Source organism: Rhinatrema bivittatum, chromosome 5 (genome assembly GCF_901001135.1).
Source record: "Rhinatrema bivittatum chromosome 5, aRhiBiv1.1, whole genome shotgun sequence".
NCBI classification, from domain to species: domain Eukaryota; kingdom Metazoa; phylum Chordata; class Amphibia; order Gymnophiona; family Rhinatrematidae; genus Rhinatrema; species Rhinatrema bivittatum.
The window spans coordinates 212,530,803-212,558,262 of NC_042619.1; the positions used below are offsets into that span (position 1 = coordinate 212,530,803).

Consider the following 27,460-nt stretch of genomic DNA (forward strand, 5'->3'; position numbering starts at 1 on the left):
TAGCCCTGTTGCTTAGTGCAAGAGCAAGGAAGAAGCAGCCGTCATGATAGCAAAGTTTCCTGGGTCTTTGCTAGTGTTACCCTGCATCAGGGCTTTCAGGATACACCCGGTCCAATAGCTACCATGTCTGTCTGTGGCAATATTCGGCTTATGGTTTGAGCACTGCCACCGCACTTTTTAAATTTCATGTTAGACTCGCTACCGTGGATGAAAAGAGCATTTTTGACAGAGTATTAGACATTAGAACAAATATTCCACAAAATAAGAGGCATAAAGTAGAATAGTGCTTTCCCATGGGCACAGAGATTCTGCGATTGCTTAAGTCTTAAGCAGATTTTGCGTACCCATGCCAATGTAAAAACACAAAAATGTCAAGCAGTCCATCCATCAATTATACTTAAATTACAGATGACTTCCCATGTTTCTGCTTGCATGCTTTCCCTCACATTCGGGGCTGGATAAATTCCTGTTCAGTTCCAGTACAAACTTCCATTAGCTTAGAGTTGTTTTAACATTGTTTTTTCAGGAGACTATCAAGAGCACATTATGCCGCGGCAGATGTTTGGCTCTGCTGCTCCTGCACTGCTGGGGACTTTCAGTCCCCAGCAGTGCAGGAGCAATATTAAGTCGGAGGCCCCAAAAGTAAAAAAAAAGTTAAAATAAAAAAAAAAAAATCGGCCCGCAGCCCGTAGGTCGGAAGACGGTCCCTCAATTATGCCGGCGTCCATTTCCGAACCCGTGGCTGTCAGCGGGTTTGAGAACCGACGCCGGCAAAATTGAGTGTCAGCTGTCAAACCCGCTGACAGCCGCTGCTCCTGTCAAAAAGGAGGCGCTAGGGACGCGCTAGGCCACCCTCCTGAATCGCGCGCCCATGTTTTTCTGAATCGGCTTGAAAGCGTTTGGCAGTGAAGTGAATTTGTTTTGCTGACACTGAGGTGACACTAGAATTTGAAATGTTTTATTTTTTTTTGCATGTGGTAGTTCTGTTCTGTACCTGTTGCAAATCTTTTTATGATGATTATTATGATTATTCAGTTTTATTGTAGTTTTATGCATTTTTGGAAAGAGGATTCATAAAAGAATATATTGATATTTGTTTTAGTATGTGATTGAATCTGTTTCTGAAATGTTGTTTACTTTTTACATGATATTGTGTATTTATAAACTGTAATAAATATAAAATAAATTAATATAGATTAATAAGGAATTTTTAATGTTGATAAGTGCTTGAAATAATAGAATTAAAATATTTTAAAATGTTGCTCATGCATCATGGCTGTTGCAAACTACTCAGAAATCCATTGTAGGGTTCATGCTAAGGCATTATTTATCAATAAGAGTACAATTACATCTGTATGTCTTCTGCCCACCCATATTAACCTTGAGATCCCCTCTCCAAAAAAAAATTCAGTTCTGGCTACACCACTGGTAGCAATTGAAGGCAGTAGAGTCACAACCTCTGAGCTTTGATTTTCTAGTCTGTCACCCTACTTGTTTTTCATCTCGTGAGCTGTTTTAGTGTGTTTCTGTCCACAATTTATGATCCATTTATCTCATCTGTCTCTGACTGTGATCAAATCTACTGTGTAAATATCAGACCTTTTGCTTGCCAATGCGTGACTGCTCTAGGATATATCCAGTTAGTTTCCTGTTTAAAATAACTCTCTGAATATTTAATTATCAAACAGTTTAGAGAGTTGTTTTTTTTCATCAAATGCCAATCCATGTCTGATGTCAACTCCTGAAAGAATTACCCTAAAATTTAAATTCCATTGCAGATTCATTCATTATTCATTTGTTCCGTTGTTTTTATATACTGCCACTTCCGATTTCTGACCTGAGCCGTGTACAACATACAAAACACATTGCAAAGCACTGAAATACAATCCAGGTTTGCAAATATTTTTCCAGATGAGATGCTTGTGGCATCAAGCAGTCAAGAGTTCAGGATTGCAGAGCTGGGTACTTGTGTGTCTATGTTAATATGGTTTTTATGAATGTTGATAGTATCGATAGCGCAGGCAATCAATATTTCAAAGAAATAAATAAAAAATACTGTTGGTTTAGGGCAGGCAGGGGAAAGGAAATTAATTTCATCCTTTGCTTGTGTAGTTTCGGTGGTGTTGAATTTTGATTATAATCAGCTGGGAAGGAAGGCAGGAGAGAGTGAGGGTGATCCTGTACGGTCCATGTGGGTGGTGATTTTCAAGATAGTCCAGGAAAGGCAGACCCGAATAGCCGTGCCTTTCCTGACATAGCGTTAGTCTGCGAATACTCTCCTCTCTTTTGGGATGGTGTTCTGAAATATTGGAAGCGATGATTGAGTTATGGCTCCGGATCCATTGGAGGTTCTCACATTTCTCTCACTGGCTCCAGTTTGAAGCAAGAATCTCAGTCTAACTCAGTTGGTATGAGTTCACTTTCCAGAGGCAGAGGATCTAGTAGAATAAAACACACAAGAAGGCAGGCATTCGTACAATGAAGAATATTTTATCTGAGAAATGAGCTTGCTGCAAAGCGTTTGGATCTTAGCGTGTTTCTGGTCCTATCTTACAAAGGATAGGACCACATAAATGGATGAATGCAAGGAGGGTGAGCAGAGCTGTTCAGAGAATAAATGAATGTCCCTGTCTGAAGGAGGAATGTGCTTGTGTGCCTGGATGGGTCATTAGGCTCTCCTGGTGACCTGCATTCTCTTTTCTGGAGGGCACTGTCATCAAATGGGTTTATTTTGCACACACCTTGATAGGAATAAACCTCATTCCTTAGCCAGGGTACATTGGGAGTGATCTCAGTCTCTTAAATTGACTGCTGGTGCTCACCTCAGTACTTGCATCGGGGCCAATGCAATTAATGAGCGCAGAAAACGGGTGCTCGGTGTTGAGCGCCCGTTTCCCTAACGCGCGCCCAGCCACCTCTCCTGGGCTCGCAATCCAATATTAAAATGAGGGGTCACGCTAAAAAGGAGGTACTAGGGACGAATGTGTGTCCCTAGCGCCTCCTCGGAACTGGGCGCAGAGGAGAGGTGGCTGTCAAGCTGGTTGGGAGAATGGATGCTCAATCTATGAGCCGTTTTCTCCTGCTACCGACATATATCATGTGTCCTGTGTGTGTATATTGGACATTCAACTTTTTTTTTTCAAAAGAACTTTTTTTTTAAATAAATTCTGCTTTATTTGGTTCCTCCTACATAGTATCGCAATGATATTATTAGAGGGAATCACAGAAAGCAGGATTTTTCTTTCTTTTTTTTCAATGCACCCTTGAGCGTGGCATACCTTTTTCATCAGCCCTGGGCTGGCGTAAATTTTTCCGCGTTGCAAGGACACATTGGCCGCGTGGAAAATTTATTGGATCGCGGGGATTAGCTAATAGCTTCATCTTCGTGGATTTCCATGTGATTAGAGTTATTAGCTGCACAGTGATTTGGATGCCACACTAATCCCTGTATTGGATCGGGGGTTATGGATGAGCATCCAAAACTGGCGTCCAATCGCATGTTAAGCCAAGCGCGGTGGCTAGCGCACTGTTTTTGCATTGGCCCCATTGTGCCAAAGTAAGGCTTCTTCAGGAGTTCATAGGGCGTAATATGTACAAGCAGCATAGCAAGGTACACCTGTCAATTCTTTTTAATCAGGCTGGTGGCACCCGACCCTTTTGGTACTATTTCTCTATCTTTATACCACATTTTCTTGTCCTCTGATTGCTCCCTATGTACTTGAATTATTTTTTTTTTGTTGTATTTTTGGAATGGAGGTTTCCTTGTGCTGCTTTAGGCTTCCAGCTCAACTAGGACAGGCCTCTATGAGGAGGCGGTGCTGTGAGCCGTCATTCACCACTATGCAGGGTATAGTCTCGGTTTTTCTAACCTTCCCTAGCCCCAGACATCGAAGAGAGTCACAGTTCCCTCCAGCAACTCAGGCCCTGTGAACCCTAGCTCCAGCCTGGAGATGTCACCCTAGATGAATGAAAAACAGTGACTTCCACTTCTCCAGGGGCTGTGAACACTGACTCCACGGCCTCCCAAGCCCTGGATGATCCAGGGGCTGGGAGCCACTCAGTGGTCACCAGGCTGGCCTGGCTTCTGAGTTGAAAGAGCTGCTCCTCTAGCATAAGCTGATAGGAGAAGCTTGTCTGCTTTAGCTGAGTCGCTCAGAAATCTTTCTTGATGGCTGTACTACCTTGTCCCTTGAGACGACATCCCTGCTGGATTCCTTGAAATTCCCACCTTTCTAGGCTGCAGGCACGTTACTGACTTAACAGATTTATTGAGGCATGAGCTCTGGAGGAATCTCAGAAACCTAATCCTCACCGGTCCTCTTCCAGGAACTCATCCACAGTATTATTTGTGTTTTGTAAGTTTGCCGGAGGGAGCTCGAACCGACACAGCTGACTGCCAGTTTCTGAGAGCCCTCGGTTCTGCGTAGGCCTGAGCTGTGTAAGTGAGGGAGGGTCTGGGCCTCTCCGCCCAGCAGATCAAAGCCCTTTTTCAGCAAGTCATCTTCCTCTTTTCCACTGCTGTACTAAACTGGGCTGTCTGACCCAGTATGGGTTTTGGTTGCCATAGCAACGTCCAAGGGCCTGCAACCGCGCCGTCGCTCAGCTGATCAAAGCCGGTGCCCACCCCCCACTCCCCCCAGGCTTCGAAGAAAACCACTAATCCCTGCTTCTCTGTTCCCTGCACTCAGTTTGTTAAGTATTGATCCGCTGTTGAACGATGATGCCCCTCCTGTGAAAACCCTGCATGTGGGGGCAAAAAGGTTGGGGGGAGGGGGGGGGCAGAGCCATATAATAGACTTTTGTGTTCCCTTTGTGTGTTCTAAATGTTGAAGTTTGCAAAGAATCGTTTCCTTCTGAATCACTTCGGCCCTACATCTCTGCCTTTATTCTGCAATGGTCAGACTTGTTTCCAGGTGAGAAAAAGGAAGGCGACCCTGGGGTACCTCTACCTGGGAAGAAAAAGAAGCAAAGGCTTCACTCCTTTTGTACCAATGTTTCACAGGTGTTTCAGCAGGGGCTTCTGAAGCTCAAATGCAATGAATTTCAAGCTCATTCAAGGGAAGTTAGTGGAGGACTGTATTTTGTACTGTGCACATTACAGACTGCCAGGGACTTTTTATATTAGTACAGGATTTCATGCATTGAAGCTCTCTTAGTATGCAGGAAGACACCAAAAAGACTTTTGGAGATGTTTGGGTTTCACAGTGCTTGGTTTTCATTGTTAACATTACTACCTTTAACAGAAACATGGAGGTAACCTTCATGGAGCAGCAGTTACCACCCTTAACATTAGGCATGGGAGTAACCTGCATGGAGCAGCAGTTACTACCCTTAACATAAGGCTTGGGGGTAACCTGCACAGAGCGGCATTTACTACCCTTAACATAAGGCTTGTGAGTAACCTGCACGGAGCAGCAGTTACTATCCTTAACATAAGACTTGGGGGTAACCTTCATGGAGCAGCAGTTACAACCCTTAACATAAGGCTTGGGGGTAACCTGCATGGAGCAGCAGTTACTATCCTTAACATAAGGCTTGGGGGTAACCTTCATGGAGCAGCAGTTACTACCCTTAACATAAGACTTGGGGGTAACCTGCATGGAGCAGCAGTTACTACCCTTAACATAAGGCTTGGGGGTAACCTTCATGGAGCAGCAGTTACTACCCTTAACATAAGGCTTGGGGGTAATCTTCATGGAGCAGCAGTTACTACCCTTAACATAAGACTTGGGGGTAACCTGCATGGAGCAGCAGTTACTACCCTTAACATAAGGCTTGGGGGTAACCTTCATGCAAGGTGTTGCATATAGGGAAAAATAACCCTTGCTGTAGTTACACGATGTTAGGTTCCATATTAGGAGCTACCACCCAGGAAAAAGATCTAGGCATCATAGTGGATAATACTTTAAAATCGTCAGCTCAGTGTGCTGCAGCAGTCAAAAAAGCAAATAGAATGTTAGGAATTATTAGGAAGGGAATGGTTGATAGAACGGAAAATGTCATAATGCCTCTGTATCGCTCCATGGTGAGACCGCACCTTGAATACTGTGTACAATTCTGGTCGCCGCATCTCAAAAAAGATATAGTTGCGATGGAGAAGGTACAGAGAAGGGCAACCAAAATGATAAAGGGGATGGAACAGCGCCCCTATGAGGAAAGGCTGAAGAGGTTAGGACTGTTTAGCTTGGAGAAGAGACGGCTGAGGGGGGATATGATAGAGGTCTTTAAGATCATGAGAGGTCTTGAACGAGTAGATGTGACTCGGTTATTTACACTTTCGAATAATAGAAGGACTAGGGGGCATTCCATGAAGTTAGCAAGTAACACATTTAAGACTAATCGGAGAAAATTCTTTTTCACTCAACACACAATAAAGCTCTGGAATTTGTTGCCAGAGGAGGTGGTTAGTGCAGTTAGTGTAGCTGGGTTCAAAAAAGGTTTGGATAAGTTCTTGGAGGAGAAGTCCATTAATGGCTATTAATCAATTATACTTAGGGTATAGCCACTGCTATTAATTGCATCAGTAGCATGGGTTCTTCTTAGTGTTTGGGTATTTGCCAGGTTCTTGTGGCCTATTTTTGGCCTCTGTTGGAAACAGGATGCTGGGCTTGATGGACCCTTGGTCTGACCCAGCATGGCAATTTATTATGTTCTTATGTTCTTATGGAGCAGCAGTTACTATCCTTAACATAAGGCTTGGGGGTAACCTGCATGGAGCAGCAGTTACTACCCTTAACATAAGGCATGGGGGTAACCTGCATGGAGCAGCAGTTACTACCCTTAACATAAGGCTTGGGGGTAACCTGCATGGAGCAGCAGTTACTACCCTTAACATAAGGCTTGGGGGTAACCTGCATGGAGTAGCAGTTACTATCCTTAACATAAGGTTTGGGGGTAACCTGCATGGAGCAGCAGTTATTACTACCCTTAACATAAGACTTGGGGATAACCTTTATGGAGCAGCAGTTACTACCCTTAACATAAGGCGGGGGTAACCTTCATGGAGTGGCAGCTACTACCCTTAATAACCTACACAGAGTGGCAGTTACTGCCCGTAACATAAGGCTTTGGGGTACCTGCATGGAGCAGCAGTTATTACCCTTAACAGACGGCTTGGGGGTAACCTACATGGTGAGGCAGTTTCTACCCTTAACATAGGTCTTGGGGGTAACCTGCATGGTGTGGCAGTTACTACCCTTAACTGAAAACTGGAGGTAACCTGCACAGAGCTGCAGTTACTACCATTAACAGAAGGCATGGGGTAACCTGCTTGGGGCGGCAGTTACTAACCATAAGAAGCTTCCTGGGCAGACTGGATGGACCATTTGGTCTTTTTCTGCCATCATTATTATGTTACTATGTTAAAATACCCTTGTGTTTGTTCTCAACTCTTTAAGTCTGTTTTTTAAATGGCTATTATTCATCCCTCCCACCCAAAAATGTAAAATAAATACCATAGTGTGTCACTTGCCATTTGGTTAGTTTGGTTACAGTCACTTATCATTGGACTTTGACCACCAGTAACCTTTTCACCTCCTTTTCCTCTACAGTTCCCTTGTGGTGAGGCTTTACAAGCAGATGTGCTAAGTAGGTTTCTTCACAGACACAGAATGGTCCTCTCGCCTTTAGCTCTAGAGCAGGCGACCCACAAACCTGGCACTTGAGGGTCCCAAACCAGTCTGATTTTTTAGGATTTCCACAATATCTGTCCATGGAGGGGAGGACTAGCCTTGTGGTTAGAGCAGTGGACTACAAACCAGGATTCAAATCCCACTGCCACTGCTTGTGACCTTGGGCAGGTCACTTTACCCTTCGTGGCCTCAGGTACAAATTTAGGGGCCAACGCAATATCACGAGGGCAAAAAAACCTGCATCCAACCTGGACGCAGGTTTTTTGAAAGCGCGCACATCCCCTCTCTTGGGCGCTCGATGTAATACTCAAATGAGCTGGCCTGCAAAATGGGACGCACAATGGATAAATTGCGGGTCTCTACCACGTCCATGGCATCGAGTGCCAAGAAATGGCTGTGTACAGGTAAGGAAACTGGATACTCAATATTCCAAGCATCCGTCTTCCTAACCCGTGCACAGCCACAGTTTAGGAAAATGGATACTCGTAAATTAAGCTTCCCTTTTTTCTAACCTGACCACTGTCAAGATTTTTCTTTTTTCATGTTGCAGCTTTCTGTGGTTCCTCCTGCTTAGTATCACAATGATATTAAATAGGAGAAACTACAGAAAAGCTGTATTTATTTTTTTTTTTACTATTTTTTGCCTTTCTGAGCATGGCTTGGGGTTCCTCAAAACTTAACACCAGCTCTGGGCTGGCGTTAAATTTTGAGGGTTAAAATGTGCACATCGGGCGCACATTTTTTTTTTTTTTATCATCGGGGTACTAGCTAATAACTTCATCAACATGGCATTTGTATGTGCTGAGCGCTATTAGCTATGTGCCAGTGTGGACATGTATTTTAGAAGCGCTAATCCCGATATTGCATTTGGCATATATCTAGAGCGTCCAAAACGTGCATCCAGCTGTGGTTTTAGAGGCATGTTGAGCTCAGCGCCTGATATTGCATCGTCCTCTTAGATTGTAAGCCCTCTGGGGACAGGGAAATACCTACAGTACCTGAATGAAATCTGCTTTGAAGTGGTGAAAAGCGGAATCTAAATAAATAAATCTGCTATATTGCCTCCATAATATGCAAATATACCTCACTGTGGCAATTCACTGTGGCAATCCTAGACAGCCGACTGGATTGCTGCCCTCCAGGACCAGGTTATGGGACCCCCCTGCTCCAGGATATAAAAATAATTGCAAGCTGCACCCTAAAAGAACAGCTTCCTGCACTCCTTCCTGTAGCTAAGGTAGTAGGTTGTCATCCCTTTTACTGCACAACATAAAAAGAGGTTGCAGTACAGGAACCTTCGAGACTGTATGGGTCCCTGCTTCAGATGTGATTTAGGGTTGAAAGCTTTGCTGCCTCAGCAAGGGACTACTGGCTTTGTTGGGTTTTTTCCTCCCTTGCACAGTGCTATAAAGTGAATTGAGTTTTCAAGTGCTTCTCTAGAACTATTGTGGTCAGATTCAGTAGAGTTGGAAGTGAGGTGGTGATTCTCTATGCCTGACTGATCGCTGTCTGGGCAGTCAGATTCTGCAAAACTTTACCATCAAAGATGATTGGGAGAGATATTTAGATATACGCTTAATTGCTAATGATAATGTGTAAACCACAGAATCAACACAACAATTATCTAGTCTAGAGAACACTCAGAAGAAGTCTGCTGTCTGCAATGGACAATTTATGTATGTTTTCTAAAATCGCTGTTACTCTGAACACAGTGGTCTTACCCTGCCATAGCAATCAGCTGCCTCTGCTTAATTGGGGTGGCAGAGTTTGGTGATGCAGTATCAAAGGATAGCTATAATAGGGTTTGTCTCAGAACATTACCGAATTAAGGGGCAAGCCTGTGACTGTCCGCGGTTAGGGCTGTTATGCTTTCTAACAGCTTAACACCAGCACAGAGTATCCCCTCCAGTGACAACAAAGGACATGAGTTATATTCAATTCAAAGTCAAACTGAATTTAAATCAAATAATGGCAAGGCACTGTAAAGGAGGCATTGCATATCCATTGAACAATTTCTCTGACATTGAAAGGCAATCTGTGCTGGTTCTCTCTTACCCGCACTAAGCTGCAATATGCTCTGGACTAAGAGCTAATGAAACCACCCTCTGAGCATCTCGCCTTATGCATGCTGGAATGTTTTATGAAAATAATGGCTTGCAGTACTAGCAAGCAAGCCCTGTTTAGTGTGGGATACTATCTAGAACAGTGATCTTCAGCTTTTCTCTGATGTAGGCTTACTGAAGATTTATGACAAAAATCAGAATTCCTGGGGCCATAAACGGAAATAGATTTTTTTTTTAACAGGTCAGCATTAGGAGCTATAGAAGTGCAACTCTTCTGAGTATGCTGGTGATACATCTAGCACTAAACACTGAGAGGTAGATATTCAAACCCTGGCCAGCTAATTAACCTAGCTGGATAACACTTATCCTGCTAAGTTACAAAGATATTCAACGGCTTGGCTGTGCCACTGAATATCTGTGGTCAAGGCACTACTTATCTAGATAAATTAACTGCCCATCCACTGCCTGGTCCACAAATTGACTGGCTAAAAGATATCTAGGTAAATGACTTATCTGGCTATCTAACAGCCGCTGATTTTCAGCAGACTGCTAGATAGCCGGATAAATCCTACTTATCTGGCTATCAAGCACTAAACGCGCTTTGAATATTGACCTCCTATTTTCTTGAATGGGACTTCACGTTGATCCACCTGAACAAGGGGGCTCCGAACAGATCTGTCCATGGTGCTGATTTCAAACGCACAATTTTGGCCTAGATTTAAGGCTTGGGAACAGTAGCATATTTTAGTTGGTGCAGGTTTTTGAGATGTGTTTGAAATTGCTTAAGGTTTTGTGAAAATGCAAAAATTTATTACACATACTAAATATATGCAACTTTATGTGCATATGTGGGGTTGGGGGGGGGGGGGGGAGGAGAAGGAGAGAAAGTGGTTTGCAACTATTTTTTTCCCAGTTCAGATTTTCATTTCTATCACAACTTCCTCCATATAAATCATGGTACTGTGCAGAGGCCTAGCTGGGAGATCACATTTATTGGTTAGATGCTGGAAGGAAGGAGCTGAGAGAGAGCTGTACTATACGTTCCAGGCTGTAGAATGAAGGAACTGGGAGAGATCGTTTATTGGTTAGAGTCTATGGGAGGAAGGAAATGGTGTGAGCTTATATATTCTTTTTCCCAGAGCAAATAACATTTTTCCTGGAAGCAGAGATGATAACTTTATAATGAGCGAGCAGGCACACATATGTAGTAATTTTAATTTGTATAAGTAATTGCGCCTGTACGTTATAAAATATGTCATAAAAAACAAAGAGCCACACTGCGATCCTATATATGATAAAGCCAAAAAATAACAAAAGGTGTCGTCCGATATAAATCTAAAAAATGTTCTTCACCAACTTAAGTATATTACTGTATATATCGGAACCACATCAGCAAGCCTGACGACGAGCTTAGTGAAGCTCTAAGCCGTCCGGTCTTTTCAATCATTTGCGGTCCCTTCAGAAAAGAACTTTTGATTTGACATTGACTCCTGATGAAGCAACACTGGAGTTGCGAAACACGGCCGCTGTCGAGTCAAAACTTGGAGTTATTAATCCAAGACAAAAAATTATTCTGATGGGCATAGACATATAATCATTATTTTTAAGCACCGGTTGGTGTTCTCTTAACATCTACCAGACCGCAAATGATAGAAAAGACCAGACGGCTTAGAGTTTCACTAAGCTCGTCGTCAGGCTTGCTGATGCGGTTCCGATATAAACAGTAATATACTTAAGTTGGTGAAGAGCATTTTTTGGATTTATATTTGACGATATCTTTTGTTATTTTTTGGCGTTATAAAATATACCCATCATGCAAACATAGGGGCAGATTTTAAAAGCCCTACGTGCGTAAATTCAGCTGGATTTATGAGCGCAGGGAGGTTACGTGCGCTGAGCCTATTTTGCATAGGCCTGGCGACGCGCGTATGTCCTGGGGCTTGAAAAAAGGGGCGGGGTGGGGGCAGGGCAGGGGCGTGGCCAGAGGCCTTCATAGAGCCGCTAGGCAGGGGGATCACGCGCCGGCGCTTAGCCGACGCGCGCAACCTACGCCTGCCCAGAGGTAGGCGCAACTTGTAAAACTAAGGTGAGGGGGGTGGGGTTAGGTAGGGCTGGGGGGACGGGTTAGGTAGGGGAAGTGAGGGGAAGGTGGGGGAGTGGAAGGAAAGTTCCCTCCAAGGCTGCTCCGATTTCGGAGCGGCCTCGGAGGGAACGGGGAAAGCCATCGGGGCTCCCCTAGGGCTCGGCGCATGCAAGGTGCACAAGTGTGCACCCCCTTGTGTGCGCCAACCCCAGACTTTATAACATGCGTATGGCTGCGCGCGCATGTTATAAAATCGGGCGTATATTTGTGCGTGCCGGGTTGCTTTTGATGAATGACCATATTAGACAGCTAAGTAGTGCCCACTGCCCATAGCCAGATATTTAGCGGTGCCACTTAGCTGGATAAATATGACTTATCTGGCTAAGTTGATTTTTGAATACTGGACTCTATGAGTTCCAATAATTGGATATTCTGTTCGTCAGCTTTTTTGAAATATTTCTTCATTGTTTACTATTGTGTTTACTATTGTGGTTTTATTATTTGATGTTTTGTAAAGAATGGTAATGTTTCTGTTTTTCATATGCAACTGCATATTGCTATTTCCAATTCAATTTTTGTCTGTATGTTTCTTTTTATATTTTATTCTCTTTATTCTGAATTTGGTGAGGGACTGTTTGTATTTTGCCTGTGCCAGACCAAGGTGAGGTATTCTGTTGGGGCATATTTTCTATGTAGGGATCTATAGCAGTTTGACTGGTTCTGTTTTCCTAATAGAAGGTGTATTGATGTTTTAGGGCCTGGTGTAATATTTGCAGTGTTGCTTTTTCATAGGTAGGGTTGTTACTGTTTGAGTGCTGGCAGTTAGTTCTGTTTTGAAATAGGAAGTTTACTATATTGTAATTGTAATTTAGTTTGCTCATGGCTTTCTTAAGGCCAAGCCCACATCCAACATGTGTTACAACAGGCCTAATATCATATGAGTTCCAAGTGTTTCTTTTACTTTTTTTCAGGTTTTTATGATTGACACCACAGCAGTTCATGTAAATATAGTATGCATGTTGTGATATTTTTATTTCAGAAGACTGAATGGCCTTTTTCTTGTAAAATCTTATTACAAATACATAATTTTTAATTGTGTGTGGAGGGTAGGCTGGGGTTGCAAGGCTTTATGGTTTGTCTAGGGTGCCTAATACCCTTGCACTAGCCCTGGCTGCACTGGCTTCACGTGGGAAAGCAGAATTCCATCTGGAGCTGTGCTATCATGGGCCAGGTTCTCCCCAGTCTCTGCTGCAGCACTGATGCATATAGTCTTGGTCAGGACTTAATCTCCTTTTCTTAAGCCCTGGAGGAAGCAGGCAGTGTGGATCACTTCTGGTCAGCGGCGGATTCCCGAGAAAGACCGGCCCAGGGATTCGCCACCCAGGACGCATCACGTGGTCTGCCGAGCGCGGCTCCATCACGGCCGTGCACAGCAGACCACGTGACTGGAGCGGCCAGCCCACTGGGGGATGCCCGATCCCCCGATAGGCCAATCTGCCCCTGCTTCTGGTCCTCCTCCCCCCCCCCCCCACACCTCCCCAGCTAAAGCATGTTATGGTTATGAGGTGCTGGAGTGGATTCTTGGATACTGCGGTGATGGCCACTCCCATGGGGAGGAGCCCCACAAGGAACCGCAGTACTAGGCTAGACTCTATACACGCAAACACAGAGAAATTGTATTTATTGTACAGCTCAATGGTACTGTCCGGAGAGCGGGCAGCAGTGAAGGTAACCCAGTGAAGTAGTCCAGGTGTCCTCAGCAGAGGAGACCAGTCTCACACTCGAGTAGGATAGGCAGCGCGGCGTAGCAGAGACAGGTCCCGGATGTATATCCAGAGCGCTGAAGCTGAAGATGGAGACAGACTAAAAGGGTTAGTACTCACTGAAGTAGACAGCTGTATAGTTGTTCAGTGGCAGGCACCAGATTAGGGAGAGCAGGCCCTCGAGGAGCGAGTACCCGGTATCCCAAGATAGGTGCCTGAAATAGAAGGGCCCCCGAGGAGCAGGTACCCAGGTTAGTGTCGAATTACCCCGAAGGGCAGAGAGAGAGAGCTTCCTGCAGCAGCTGGGAAGCGGCAGAGCAGCTTAGACTGGAGGAAGTCCAATCCTTGCTAAGTCAGTTTGTTAGCAAGCAAAGAGCAGGCTAAATACCAGGATGTGATGACGTCACTCGGAGGGAACGCCCCCGAGATTCCCACCATGACGTGGATAAAGACGGTTGAGTGCATGCGCGCACCCTAGAAGGCCCTCAGGAAAATCATGGCGAACACCGTCTCCGTTGCCGTTCCGGGGACGCCGGAGAGAGCGGCATGAAGACGCAGCAGCAGCCATCTTCCCAAGGCTTAAGAAGAGAGAAGGAAGAAAGGTGAGGCACAGAGATCGAAGCCGTCTGAGACCGACGGACGCAACAAAGCAGAACCCAGGGAGTGAAAAAAGAAACAGACTGTGTATCATACAGTCAGTGAGAATGTGCTGAAGTGGAGGCAAGCTACTATCATAGAAAGGGAGAGGTTGGACCAGAAGTAGATGCCTATGTATAATTCTGGTCGCCGCATCTCAAGAAAGATATAGTTGCGATGGAGAAGGTACAAAGAAGGGCGACCAAAATGATAAAGGGGATGGAACAGCTCCCCTGTGAGGAAAGACTAAAGAGGTTAGGATGTTCAGCTTGGAGAAGAGATGGCTGAGGGGGGATATGATAGAGGTCTTTAAAATCATGAGAGGACTAGAACGGGAAAATGTGAATTGGTTATTTACTCTTTCAGATAATAGAAGGACTAGGGGCACATTATGAAGTTAGCATGTAGCACATTTAAAACTAATCGGAGAAAATTCTTTTTCACCTAATGCACAATTAAGCTCTGGAATTTGTTGCCGGAGGATGTGGTTAGTGCAGTTAGTGTAACTGGGTTTAAAAAAGGTTTGGATAAGTTCTTGGAGAAGTCCATTACCTGCTATTAATCAAGTTGATTTAGAAAATAACCACTGCTATTACTAGCATCAGTAGCATGAGATATACTTAGTTTTTGGGTACTTGCCAGGTACTTGTAGCCTGGATTGGCCAGTATTGGAAACAGAATGCTGGGCTTGATGGACTCAGTATGGCAGTTTCTTATGTTCTTATGTGACACTTTGTCAAATGCTTTCTGAAAATCCAAATACATTATATCCATTGGCTTATCATTATCCACGTTTACTAACCCCTTCAAAAAAAATGTAACAGATTGGTTTGACAAGATTTCCCTGTGTAAATCCATGCTGGCTATGTTCCATTAAACCAGGTCTTTCTATATGTTCTGCGATTTTGTTCATTAAAATAGTTTCCACGATTTTTCCTGGCACTGAAGTCAAACTCACTAGTATATAGTTTTCTGGATAACCCCTGGATCCCATTTTAAAGATTGGTTTATATTGGTGGTCACCCTCCAGCCTTTGGGTACAATGGATGATTTTAATGATAGGTTACAAATGTCTAGTAATAGACCTGCAATTTCATTTTTTAGTTCTTTCAGAATTCTGGGGTGCATACCAACTGGTCCAAGTGATTTACTACTCTTTAGTTTATCAATCTGCCTTATTACATCTTCCAGCTTCGCAGTGATTTATTTCAGTTCTTCTGAATCATCACCATTGAATACAGTTTCTGGTATCTCCCCAACATCCTGTTCAGTAAACACTGAAGCAAATAATTCATTCAGTCTTTCTCTGATGGCCTTATCCTCCCTAAGTGCCCCTTTAACCTAAGTGCCCCCTTCAGTTTTTTGTTTCATGTATGGTATGTCTTCCAGACTATGTTTTCCATAATTTACTCTTTGTTTCATTTGTATTTCAAACTTAATGAATATAGAAAAAAAGTAAATTTCAACTTATTTTTCCAAACTAACAGCCCAACTTTCAAAACTGGCCATCATTTGCATGCATTAGTGGACATGGAGATTTATGATAATATTTTATAAATTGTCTGGCAGGAGCTACACAGTTTATAAAATACCGTATATCTCTGCCCTGAAAAGTACAAGCATATGTCATAATATGTGCATATTTTTGTAATGCAGGAACATGTATATTTTCTCTCCACCTTTTAAAAATATACACATGTATATTTTAAGCCCAAAATAATTGTAACAACATTTGCGTAATAACCCAGAATTAAAAATGGAGGCACGTTTTTCATGTAATCCTTGGGCTGATAATCCCGGATATGGTCCCAGGATCCACACCTTAAACACAGTCTTTGAATGTTAACTCTTCCCATGTTATTAATTCATCTGCATGTTCAGATTCCCTAAGCGGGGGAAATAATTCTCTTCTAGGCCCTGTGCACTGCACTTAGTAAGTCCCAAGTTAAAGTTCATTGCCAACAGCACTAATGATCACAGCAGCAATAATCACGCTGAAAGCAGGGTTAGTTTCCAACAAAACTTTCTGCTGATGAATGGTGGAACTGATATAAATTCTTTACAGTTCTTTAAGTACATTTGTGGCCTTTCTTCTTTTTGATACATTTATTTATTTATATCGATGATTCTGTTAAATTCCAATTAATAAGTCTAATTTCTTTTTCTCTACAAGCAATTTTAAGGCAGTTTGTAGAGACATTCATTTCCATGCACAGGAGGTGAGCCTTTTTCAACAGAAAGGAGGCTCTAGAACGAGGGATCATGCAATGAGGTTGAAAGTGGATAAACTCAGGAGTAATCTTAATAAATATTTCTTTATAGAGAGGATGGTGGATGCATGGAACAGCCTCCCAGTGGAAGTGGTGGAGACAAAAACAGTATCTGAATTGAAGAAAGCATGGGATAAATACAGGGGATCTCTAAGGAAGGGATGAAGATTTTAATGCTAAATTAATTGGATGGATGGGCCATACAGTCTTTTTCTGCCATCATGTTTCTACATTTCTATATTTGGATGGGTATTCAGTTGTGCAGCCGCATGTGTACACGCTGTTGGTATCTTGGATATGCAACATGAAATCCAACCCTTACCACATAAATTTACAAAAAAAAAATGTATATTGAAAGCTGACATGACAACAGAGAACAAGACATCAGATTGAGAGTATGTAAGTGATTATGCACAACTTGAACATACTAATTTGTTGATTCTTTGGTCTAAGAGTCTCCACTTTCCATAAGTTTCAATTAAAAATCAATTCCATTATTACATCTCAGTTGTATTCATTGTTTTCAAAATTATTTTTTTACATCAATAAAATTCTCAGAATCTTGCTCTTGATGTCTTGATTTTATCCAAACAGAAACATTATTTATGTTCCAATGAGTATCAATGTTCCGATAGATCAATGTCCAGACTAAAATATTGTCACTTCCTGTGTTCCAGTGGCATAAGAGTCTAATATAAGTTCACTTATCTTAAACATGAACAAATTTCTTCATGAAATGTATTACGAAGTAGATAAATCAATGAGAACAATCCAAGGTTATTGAAATTCTTGTTAAGAAGTAACCACTGAGTAACCACTGGACAGTACAAAATTCTATGGAAGTTAACCTCAGCCAGTCTGGGATTCAGGTGAGCTTAGCCATCTGAAACTTAATTGAAGATAGCCGACAATGGCCAGCATTTCACATCTGTGCTGCTTCAGGGCCACAACTAAGTAAAATTTATCATAGAAAAAGAGCAATATGATAAATGTTCCTAAATTCATAAAACTGAAATTGTATACTCACAAGCAACAAGCATTTAATGCAACTAGTTCAATTGTTCTGAGAAGAAAGCATGTTGGTCTACAACTGTAAATCACATTCACGAATTAGTATGTTCAAGTTGTGCATAATCACTTGCATGCTCTCAGTCTGAGGTCTTGTCCTTTGTTGCATAAGTCAGCTTTCAGATATAAAACATTTTTTTGTAAATACATGTGGTAAGGGATGGATTTCGTGTTGCATGTGTTTGGACCTTTATCTGCCTTGTTTTATATTGGATATCTTGGATATAGCAGGAGAGTGCATAGTGTGCATATTCATGATAGATGCAGAAACATCCGAACATCAGAGATGTTCTACTAAAATATTTTTGACGAGCTTCAGACCAGAGAGAGCACTGGATAAATTGTTCATTTTGTTCCCATATTGTGTCTTCTTCTGACTTTATTTTTTAGACAGTGCATCGACAGGGTGGGCAATTGTATAACTACCTACACAGGGATAAAGTCTGCAGGTGAAATGTAGCTGGCTAAATACTTTTGAATATGGGCTGTGATGTCTTTTGTGGTTGAAAGGTCATTGTATTCCCTGATCCATGCCAGGCTACTCAAGGGAACAAGAAGTTTTGTTGCATTTATTTAAATGTATATACCATGGAATACATCATATAAAATGAAATTAAAGTAAATAAGAACATGACGTAGCTTATCCAAAGACTTAGACAAGAGATTATCACTTTTGGGGTGGGGGAAGGAGGAAGAATATTTTGGAGGATCTCCTGAAAGTGCTTGGGTCACTTATCAAGGGGATCCTTATACTTATGTGGATCGTACTTAGAGTCACTTCAGAAAAGTCGGGCTGAATCTGTGTCGCTTCCTTTTTTGTAGGTCCTGGAAACTATATTCCTATGATGCTAGTATTCATCTGGTTTAAAATATTTCCTCATGTTTAAATGGTTACCTGGGTATGGTCGTTATTAGCTGAGATTATTTTCTGTTATTATTTTCTTTGTTTTAATGGTTTGGATCTTCCTTCAGTATTCTGGATCTGTCTATATGAAGTGCTGTTGGATTTTTCTTGTTCCTGATTAGGTTGAGGGTTTGCTTGCTGAGAATATTTTGGTGTGTGTTACACCTCTGTTGCAGTTTTCATATCAGAAATGTATAAATGTGTTTAAAAGAGAGTACTGAAAGATAGAGCGAAAAAAACAAAGAAAGTCTCCTGGTGGTTTATTTATTTATTTGAAAGGGTTTATATACTGCTTTTACAACTAAAATGTCGGGCAAAACAGTTTACAAATAAATAATAATAAAAATCACGTAAAAACAAACAATAAAACAGATATCAATAAACAACCATAGGAAGGTGAGGGAGAAGGAAAGAAGGAAAAAATAGAGAAGGTTGGAGTCTAAGGCTTTCTGATCATGTTTATGTGGAGAATACAGAGGATGAATCATGACTGCACCGCAGCTCACTGGCTTTTCTGCTGACAATCTCTTAACAAGAGTTTTTCCAATTAAATTTGTGTTCCTTTCTTTCTAGGTCTCTCGGCTGCCAAGTTACTGGTGGAGTCGGGGCTGAGTGTTGTGGTGCTGGAGGCCCGGGACAGGGTTGGTGGAAGGACCTTCACCACCAGGGTACGTGCAATCAGAAACATGGAATGACATACAAGAGAGCGTTCTCTCCTGCCTTTTCCACATGTTTATCTATACACTGACAGGATCAGTTATTTCTTAACAAAGATATGTACAATTCAGCATCCGATAAATCCCTTGATGCCTTTGTCACCAGCTCCTTTGAAATTCCCAAAGTAATACAAATAATTCTTAGTCTGGAGAGAAATGCAGTATAGGTCAAATGGATGGGTCGAACCTACTCTTGGCATCAGAATTTTGTGCTGAGACTGTTGTTTATACAACAATTATACCAGGGCTCAGGGCTGGTGCAAGGGTATTATGCACCCTAGGCAAACCTTCAGCCTTGTGCCTTTCTCCAGATAACTTTCAGGCCCATAGAATTGTTCTGGGATGTGTGGTGGAGGTATCATTATGATTGTTAGGTTTAATTCTCAAAATCTCAGGAGTGGGGAGAGCAATAGCCTATGGGCCTGAAAATTAATCCTGGGAAGGCACAAAGCTGAAGGTGTCATTTTAATGGTCATATATCAAAATGGCGCCTTCTGCTCAGGAAGAAGTCTTAGGAGAGATGTGACTCTGGCATATCCTCCAAACAAAGGACATCATTTTGAAGAGGACATCAACAGAAGAATTTATCTAGACACCTCACCCCGAGGTTGGGCCTGGGCTCGGTTGAGGTCTTGGCATTGGGATTAAGCCTGGGCCAAGCTTCGGGCTGACCACATTAATGTGATACCTTCCCCCCCCCCCCCCCCCCCCCCAATAGATGAGGCAAAAGAGTGCAGGGGAGGTTCCTGGCCCTGGCAAATTTTTTGGGAGGTGGGAGAGATGAGGCACAGGGGGGCTTGGGGAGGCTCCATTTCATTTATTCTTGTTTTTTAAAAATGCTTATTTCATTTTTACAAACTACAGAAACTAAATAAATATTAAACAAAATGATGCCTGGTGGTGGGGGAAACCCCAAAACAACAACAAAAAACTAAATTATTTTCTTTGCATATCCCTAGTAATAAGCTGTTTCCAACCCGGTCAACAGCTTGCCTCAGTTTTTGTTTTCCCTTTAGTAAAATGCAATATATAGAAATAATATAATTTTGGTGACTAAAGCACAGCTTAGCACAACTTTGCATATCTTTGCACAATCATCCAGGCATTAAATTGCATTTAAAAAAGAACTACAGTGCAAGACTAAATCATTTCTTCTGACTCTGAGGACATTAACATTCTCAATTATTTAACAGCCTTCTTTGATTCCTTCAAAAAATGTTCTCTTCTACTAAAAGCAGTAGTGCTTGAAGTTAAGTCATTGTGTGCTCAATATGTGGGTAACTGCTCGATCATTGGACTAGTGACTGGACACCAGACCTTGCCTCAAGTCTTCCTGCATACCATCGCCAGCATCCACAGTAATCACACTCTGGGGCCAGGTGGATTGAAGGTCTACTTCCAATTTTGTATCTTGGTGCCTCAATCCCCTGCTGAAAAGGTGGGTGCCAAAGCCCCCAAGCAGCACGAGCCCCAGGACCTGCCCTGGCTTCACGTAACACGCATGCACCAGCGACATAACACAGAGAGCTTTCCCCGTGCTTGAGTTCACCCGTTCAGCTATCATGGCACCTGGGATCTTCCATGCTTTCCTAAGAACTGGTGGATGCTGTAACGGTTATGAGCAACCATGCTTAATATACCGTATCTACAGTAAAAGCCAATCGTGGGAATTTGCACACGAGATAAAAAGCAGCACTGGCCAATCTGATTGCTGATTGAACTTTTTCAGGACCATCGGTTTCCAAGATGGCAGCTATGCAGTAACCCAGAAGGTCTAAATCACCCCCCCCCCCCCCCCCCCCCAGTTTAGACTGAACAAGACCATTTTTTCTCTCCTCTCATTGGCCTTTCTCCAAGTGTCTCAGAGTGGTGGGTAGCTTACAGGTTTGAGCAGTGCTGGGCTGAGAACCACAGAAAACCAGAGATCAAATCCCACTACTCTCCCCACTGTTCCTTGTGTCCTTGGGCAAGTCACTTCAACCTCCACTGCTTCAAGTACCCCCTTAGATTGTAAGCTGTCTGTGGCAGGGATCTACCTTCTGTAGTTGAATTATTACTCGCCTTCTGCACAGGTTTGGAGAGGCGAGTAATAAATCCAAAATCCAGACATATTCTTATAGCCTGCTGCCCCTTCACCTTTTTAACCACTGGGGGATATGTCCATTTCCTCCTTGAAATCTTCCATCGAAATTGCTTCAATTAAATCTGACAGAAAGTCCATTACAGATCCTTATTCCCACACAGTTTTGATATATCCCCCATGTTTTAAAGTAAATTAATTCCTGACTGGTATGTGCCAGAGAAGAGTCCTTATTTCTAGTTACTGTTTATATAATCATAGCCCCTTCTGCTTCTATATTTAAAATGTAAAGACCCCCTGGCTTTGTAGCCTAGGTATGGGATCTGTTCTTGCTGATTTCATTTCTCTGTTCCTCTCCTTCCTTTTCTCTGTCTACGCCTGGGACTGATGGGGATTTTTAGATGTAGAAAACCACAAATAGACAGAGCTGCAAGGACGGAGATGGGAGCGTGCAGGGGAGTGGGGAGGAAGGGTGTGAGTGTTAGTGCGCGATGCAAATGAAGCACCTATTTTGTGATCGGGTTTCTTCTGTGCATTTATTTATTTATTTAAAAATGTCTAGCTTGCCAATCGCCATTTCTTGGTAGGTTACGATAATACATTCATAATTATCAGACACAGACGTACATATATTCAAGAACAACATAAAATCCAAAAACATATCATAAATAATGTATCAATCATAAAAGACAGTCGCCTTCCCAATACTCATTTGCTGTTATGCTATTATCCAAGTTCATTCTATGTGATGTACATGAACACAGGACTGGTGCTAGCTTTTTGCTGCCCTGTGTGAAAAATTACTGGCCTTTCCCCCCCCCCCCCCCCCCCCCCCCCCGATTTATTCAGTATCTGTCCTGGGCCCATCAACTAAATCCCAGCTCCATCATGCAATCTATATTTTTAAAACTGACACGCTCCCCCACCCCAATGCCAGAACCATGATAGGGAAGGGTATTAGGTACCCTAGGCAAACCTTACAGCCTTGTACACACACCCCCCCTACACATTCCCACATCCTTTACAGATATGTATAATTAAATTATGCATTTATAATACATTTTATATGAAAAAGAACATTCAAGAGTACAGTCTTCTGAGGCAAAAATAACACTTTCAACATGCATATTATATTTACATGCACTCCTGTGGTGCCAACCAGAAAACTCTGCAAAAAAGACACTTGGAGCTCCTATGGAATTAAACTTTTTGTAATGCGTATTGGGTATGAACTTGGCCCTCAGAAAGCCATGATAAATAGAATTACCATTACAATATAGCAAACCTCCCATACCAAAACAACCTTATCTATGAAAAGGCAACACTGCACATATTACACTAGGCCCTAGAATATCAATAAACTCTTGTTAGGTAACCAGGCTGCTATAGATTCCTACACAGAAATTACATGCCAGCAAAATACCTCATCTCGGTCACACATGAAGAACACAGACAGACTCTCGCCAAATACAGAATAAAGAGATCAGAAAGAATAAACAGAAACATGCTGACAAGAACTGAACTGCAGAGCAACAATGGAAAAACAGAAACATTACCATTCTTTCATAAAAACATTAAATAATTAGATCAAGAAATATAAAACAATCAAAATATTAAAATCAAATATTTTATATATATATTTGAATTGAAATTATAAATAGTTAAAAAAATAGTAAAATCAAATTCATAAAAATAATAAATATTTCAACCACTTAATGAATAGAATATACAAAATTTCCTAAACACAAAGAAATTTCAAAATATCTGATGAATAAAAAATCCAATAATTAAAAAATGTTCTATTCCCTCTTCCCCCCAAAAATTAAATATTTCAAAAAAGCAGAATTATCAAATTACACCCAATAATTAAAACTAATAAGGATTAAAAAAAATCTCCTGCTCTCCATACCTGTGATCTTCTGATTTCACACTGAGATTGTTGTGGATTGGGGGAGGTAGGGACACCCAAATTTTATTTTCTCTCTCACACACGCACAATAACTCATTCATTCTCTTACACTGGCCCTCTCTCTAACATACATAGGCTCACTCTGCCTCACTTCTTCAAAGACAAAGTCTCCAACATCATCGCCAAGATCCCCCCAGTCAACATGGACCTACCAGACTCACCCTCACACAACACCACGTGGTCACACTTTGAACCCATCACATCCACTGAAATTGAAACCATTATTCAAAAGACAAACCCCGCCACCCAATCCCTGGATCCCATACCCATCAAAACCTTAAAACTCGTTACCAAGCTCATCGTCAGACCCACAACCGATATAATCAACTTATCCCTCGAGCAAGGCATCTTCCCCAACAAACTCAAAAATGCTGTAGTCAAACCCATTCTCAAAAAACCCCAGCTCGACAAATCTGACCCAGCAAACTACAGACCCATCTCCAACCTCCCATTCATAGCCAAGATCCTCGAAAAAATAGTCAACAATCAACACCTCGAAAATCATAACCTCCTACTACCAGCACAACATGGCTTCAGGAAACTATTCAGCACCGAAACGCTCCTTCTCACTCTCACCGATACTATCCTTAGAGGACTCGACCCTGGCCAATCTTACCTCCTGATACTCCTCGACATATCCTCCGCGTTCGACACCATCAATCACAAAACATTACTAAACAGACTCAAAGAAATCGGACTATGCGACACCACAATCAAATGGTTCAAATCACACCTCACAGACAGAACATTCAATATAAAATAAATGCAACAGAATCCTCCCAGATACCTCTTCCACACAGCGTCCCACAAGGATCATCCCTCTCGTCCACCCTATTCAACATATATTTCCTCCCTCTCTGCAAGTTCCTCTCTGAATAAGACCTCACATACTACGTATATGTAGATGATCTACAAATTTTACTTCCCCTAAACAAAACCATTGAAAATACTCTAAAAACCTGGGACCAACTTCTGATGAAAATAACTCAACTACTCTCACAACTGTCACTCTCCGTCAGCCAAAACAAAACCGAAATCTTACACATAACTAAAAACCACACCACACTCCTCCCCATCAACTCCACACCTAACTACATGGGGACCCAACTTATACATGCTGCAAAAAACCTTGGAGTAACAATTGACAACGAACCAAACCTCAAGCATCACATTTCCACAGTGATCAAAGATGGATTCTTTAAACTACAAACCCTGAAAAAGCTCAAACCCCTCCTTCACGCCCAAGACTATTGAACCATCCTCCAAACAATACTCTTTTCCAAGCTCGACTATTGCAACACACTCCTCCTTGGCCTCCCCGCTTCCACCCTCAGATCTTTGCAGATACTACAAAACACCGCCGCCATATCCATCACAAACAACAAAAAATGCGACCACATCACCCCCATTCTCAAAGACTTGCACTGGCTACCCATCAACCACAGAATCCAATACAAAACCCTAACCCTCATGCATAAAAAAAAATGGTCAACAATAAGATGGACTGGTTAAACTCAGCTCTATTCTCATACATCCCACATAGAAACCTCCGATCCACTGACTCAGGGCTCCTCACCGTCCCCACCTCCAAAGCAGTACACCTTTCCTCAATCTGAAAACTCGTCATATCAGTAGCCGGCCCCACGCTATGGAACTCCTTCCCACCCCATCTCAGAACGGAACCCTCGACTCAAATCTTCAAAAAACACCTCAAAACATGGCTGTTCTTAAAAGCCTTCCCTCCAGAAACTTAGCCCTCCTCGCCCAGGCCCCCACCCACTGCATGTAAGTGAATCCTCATTCCTCCATGATTGTACCTCCGATGAATGTATCTCCCACCTAAGCCTTGTTTACGACATGCAAGCTACCCATTCTCCTTGGCACAAGTGTATCAGTTAGTTCCCTGTTAACCGTGCTAGATGCCCCAAATTACTCTGTAAATAGTAAAATTTTCCAAATCAAATTGTAAAATGCTAACTGCCCTAAGTCCTACTGTTTCCATCATGCAAGTTACCCATTTTCCTTGGTACACCTGTAATATTTAGTTCCCTGTTAACTGTTCTAGATGTTTCAATTGCCACTGCAAATAGTTAAAAGTTCCAAATCATATTTTAAAACGTTAACCGTTCTGAGTTATTCTGTAAGTTACACTGTGAAAATAAGCTTTATTTACTGTTCAGTTACATGTGAACCAATGTGATAGCTCGATCGAATGTCTGTATACAAAAAAATTAACAAATAAATAAATAAAATTGTTGTGTGTGTGAGTGTGTGCCTGTGAGAGCTTATATATGTGACACATGAGCTCTCACAGGCATACAAACAAGCACACACACAGACACTCTTAAAGACACATACATAAACACATATAGGCTCTCACACAGACACACACACACACACACACACACACACACAGGCTCTGACACACACATGCTCTCCGTCACTCACACACATACACACATGACCTCCTGTTGTCTTCAGGCCGTGGTAGGATGAGCGCCACAAAGGTCCCAGGCCTCCTGATGTCTTTGGGCTGGTCCCGCGGGCCTTCCTGTTTGGGGGGGGGGGGGGGGTGAGTGGAAGCTGTGTGTATTTGCGGGTGCGCACGCACAAGCAAACGGAAGATGGGCCTCTCTGACAGCAGGCGGCGGCTAGAGCTCCGGCAGCTTGCAACCTCCCTGCTTTTTCGGCTGCGGGCGGCCCCGTGGTCTCTCCTGCTGCCGCTGGCTTGCTTCCTCCCCTGGGTGTGCTGCCCAGTGCAAATGCACAGTATGCACACCTGGTCATGCCGGGCCTGCGTGAACAGTCAAACTCCCTTTAAGTGGTTTTTTAAATGATAAAACAGTAGCCCTGCTTCAGATGAGACAAACCTATAACCCTCTCCTTTACAAAGAACTGAAACAGGATTCTTGTCCACTGTATTGTGGTGGCTACTTTGATTTAGAAATGTTTGGGGTTTTTTTATTAATATGAGTTATTTTGAGTTCTTGTGTTTCCCTTCTCTCTTCCCAGTTTTTGAAGGTGAGGCTGTTTTCTTACTGTATCCATTGAAAAGCTTTTTTTCCTGGTGGTTAACAGGCTCTGTGCTCATCTTCTAATGCCTTCCAATTAGGCATCTTGGAGTCTGGTTTATTGAAAGCTTTTATAAGACAGAATCAGGGACTCTGGTTAATTGAAAACTTTTATGTCAGAATCAGGGACTCTAGTTTAGTTGCACACACACAAACCCTGCTGGGACAGTTGCAACTTCCAAAATTCCTACCCAACCAGAAGGTAACCTGATCCGCACTTAGGGGGAGTTTGAGTGCACGCTTTCCTAGCATACAGAAACACATCTAGCTGACATGGGTTTCACTGGATAATCTTGTGAATACTTTTCACATTGCCTTTCTACCCTTAAACAGAACAAACATGTAAAGTACGTGGACCTCGGTGGATCGTACGTGGGACCTACACAGAATCGAATCTTGCGGCTGGCCAAGGAACTTGGAGTGGAGAACTACAAAGTGAACGAAGTGCAACGCCTTGTCCACCATGTCAAAGTAAGTTTGCAGCCTCCTGTTTCATGATAAGACTTATAAGGGTCCATATTCAGCTGCTGAACAGCTGGCTAAGTTAGTCAGCTACATCTATCCGGCCAACTTAACTGGGATATTCAGCTGTGCAGCAGCAGTACCGCTAATTATATACCTGGCTATCTTAAAAGTTAGCTGGATAGGTATATCTGGCTAACTTTACACCTGCCTGCAGCATGGCCAGAGTTAGCCAGTTAAGTTCACCAGCTAACTCTGCTCCTCGCTAGAACGCCTACCGCCCGCCCCAGAAATACCTCCAACATATCCGGCAAAATTCTAGCCGGATAAAGAATTATCCGGCTAGAATTTTAAAATTTAGCCAGATATGTTGCCGAATATCACTGCTAAGCCATTTGGATAACTTTTCAGTTATCCATCTAAATGGCTTTTGAATATCTACCTCTTAGTCTCCCCCTCCCCCCCCCCCAAACAGAGCATAGAAAGCAGACAGTGGTGTCCTGGTCAGCGGCAGGGACCGTGGTTTCATGGCACTTCAGGCGAAGGGGCTGATCCTGCTACTGTAGGACAGCAGAAGGATCTCACACCAGTGGTGGGAGCTTGGGAATTCAATGGCCACACAACATCAGAGAATAATGAAAACAAGACACTCGCCTCTGTATTTTGAGACTTCTTTCTGAAGCCATGAGGCCAGCTGACCTCTGATCCTGCAGCAAGGCTTTATCCAACAGGGTTAGCCTCGCT

General features: G+C 42.6%; 1 protein-coding gene across 1 annotated transcript in view; it reads left to right on the top strand.

Moving 5' to 3' along the window:
• The window catches only part of LOC115092335 (amine oxidase [flavin-containing] B-like), a 112,197-nt gene that overhangs the window by 17,722 nt on the left and 67,015 nt on the right, over positions 1-27,460 (top strand). The window contains exons 2-3 of the mRNA XM_029603125.1: positions 18,992-19,086; positions 26,588-26,725. Of these exons, the coding sequence (XP_029458985.1) occupies positions 18,992-19,086; positions 26,588-26,725 (233 nt within the window). The remainder of the gene's footprint in view (positions 1-18,991; positions 19,087-26,587; positions 26,726-27,460) is intronic.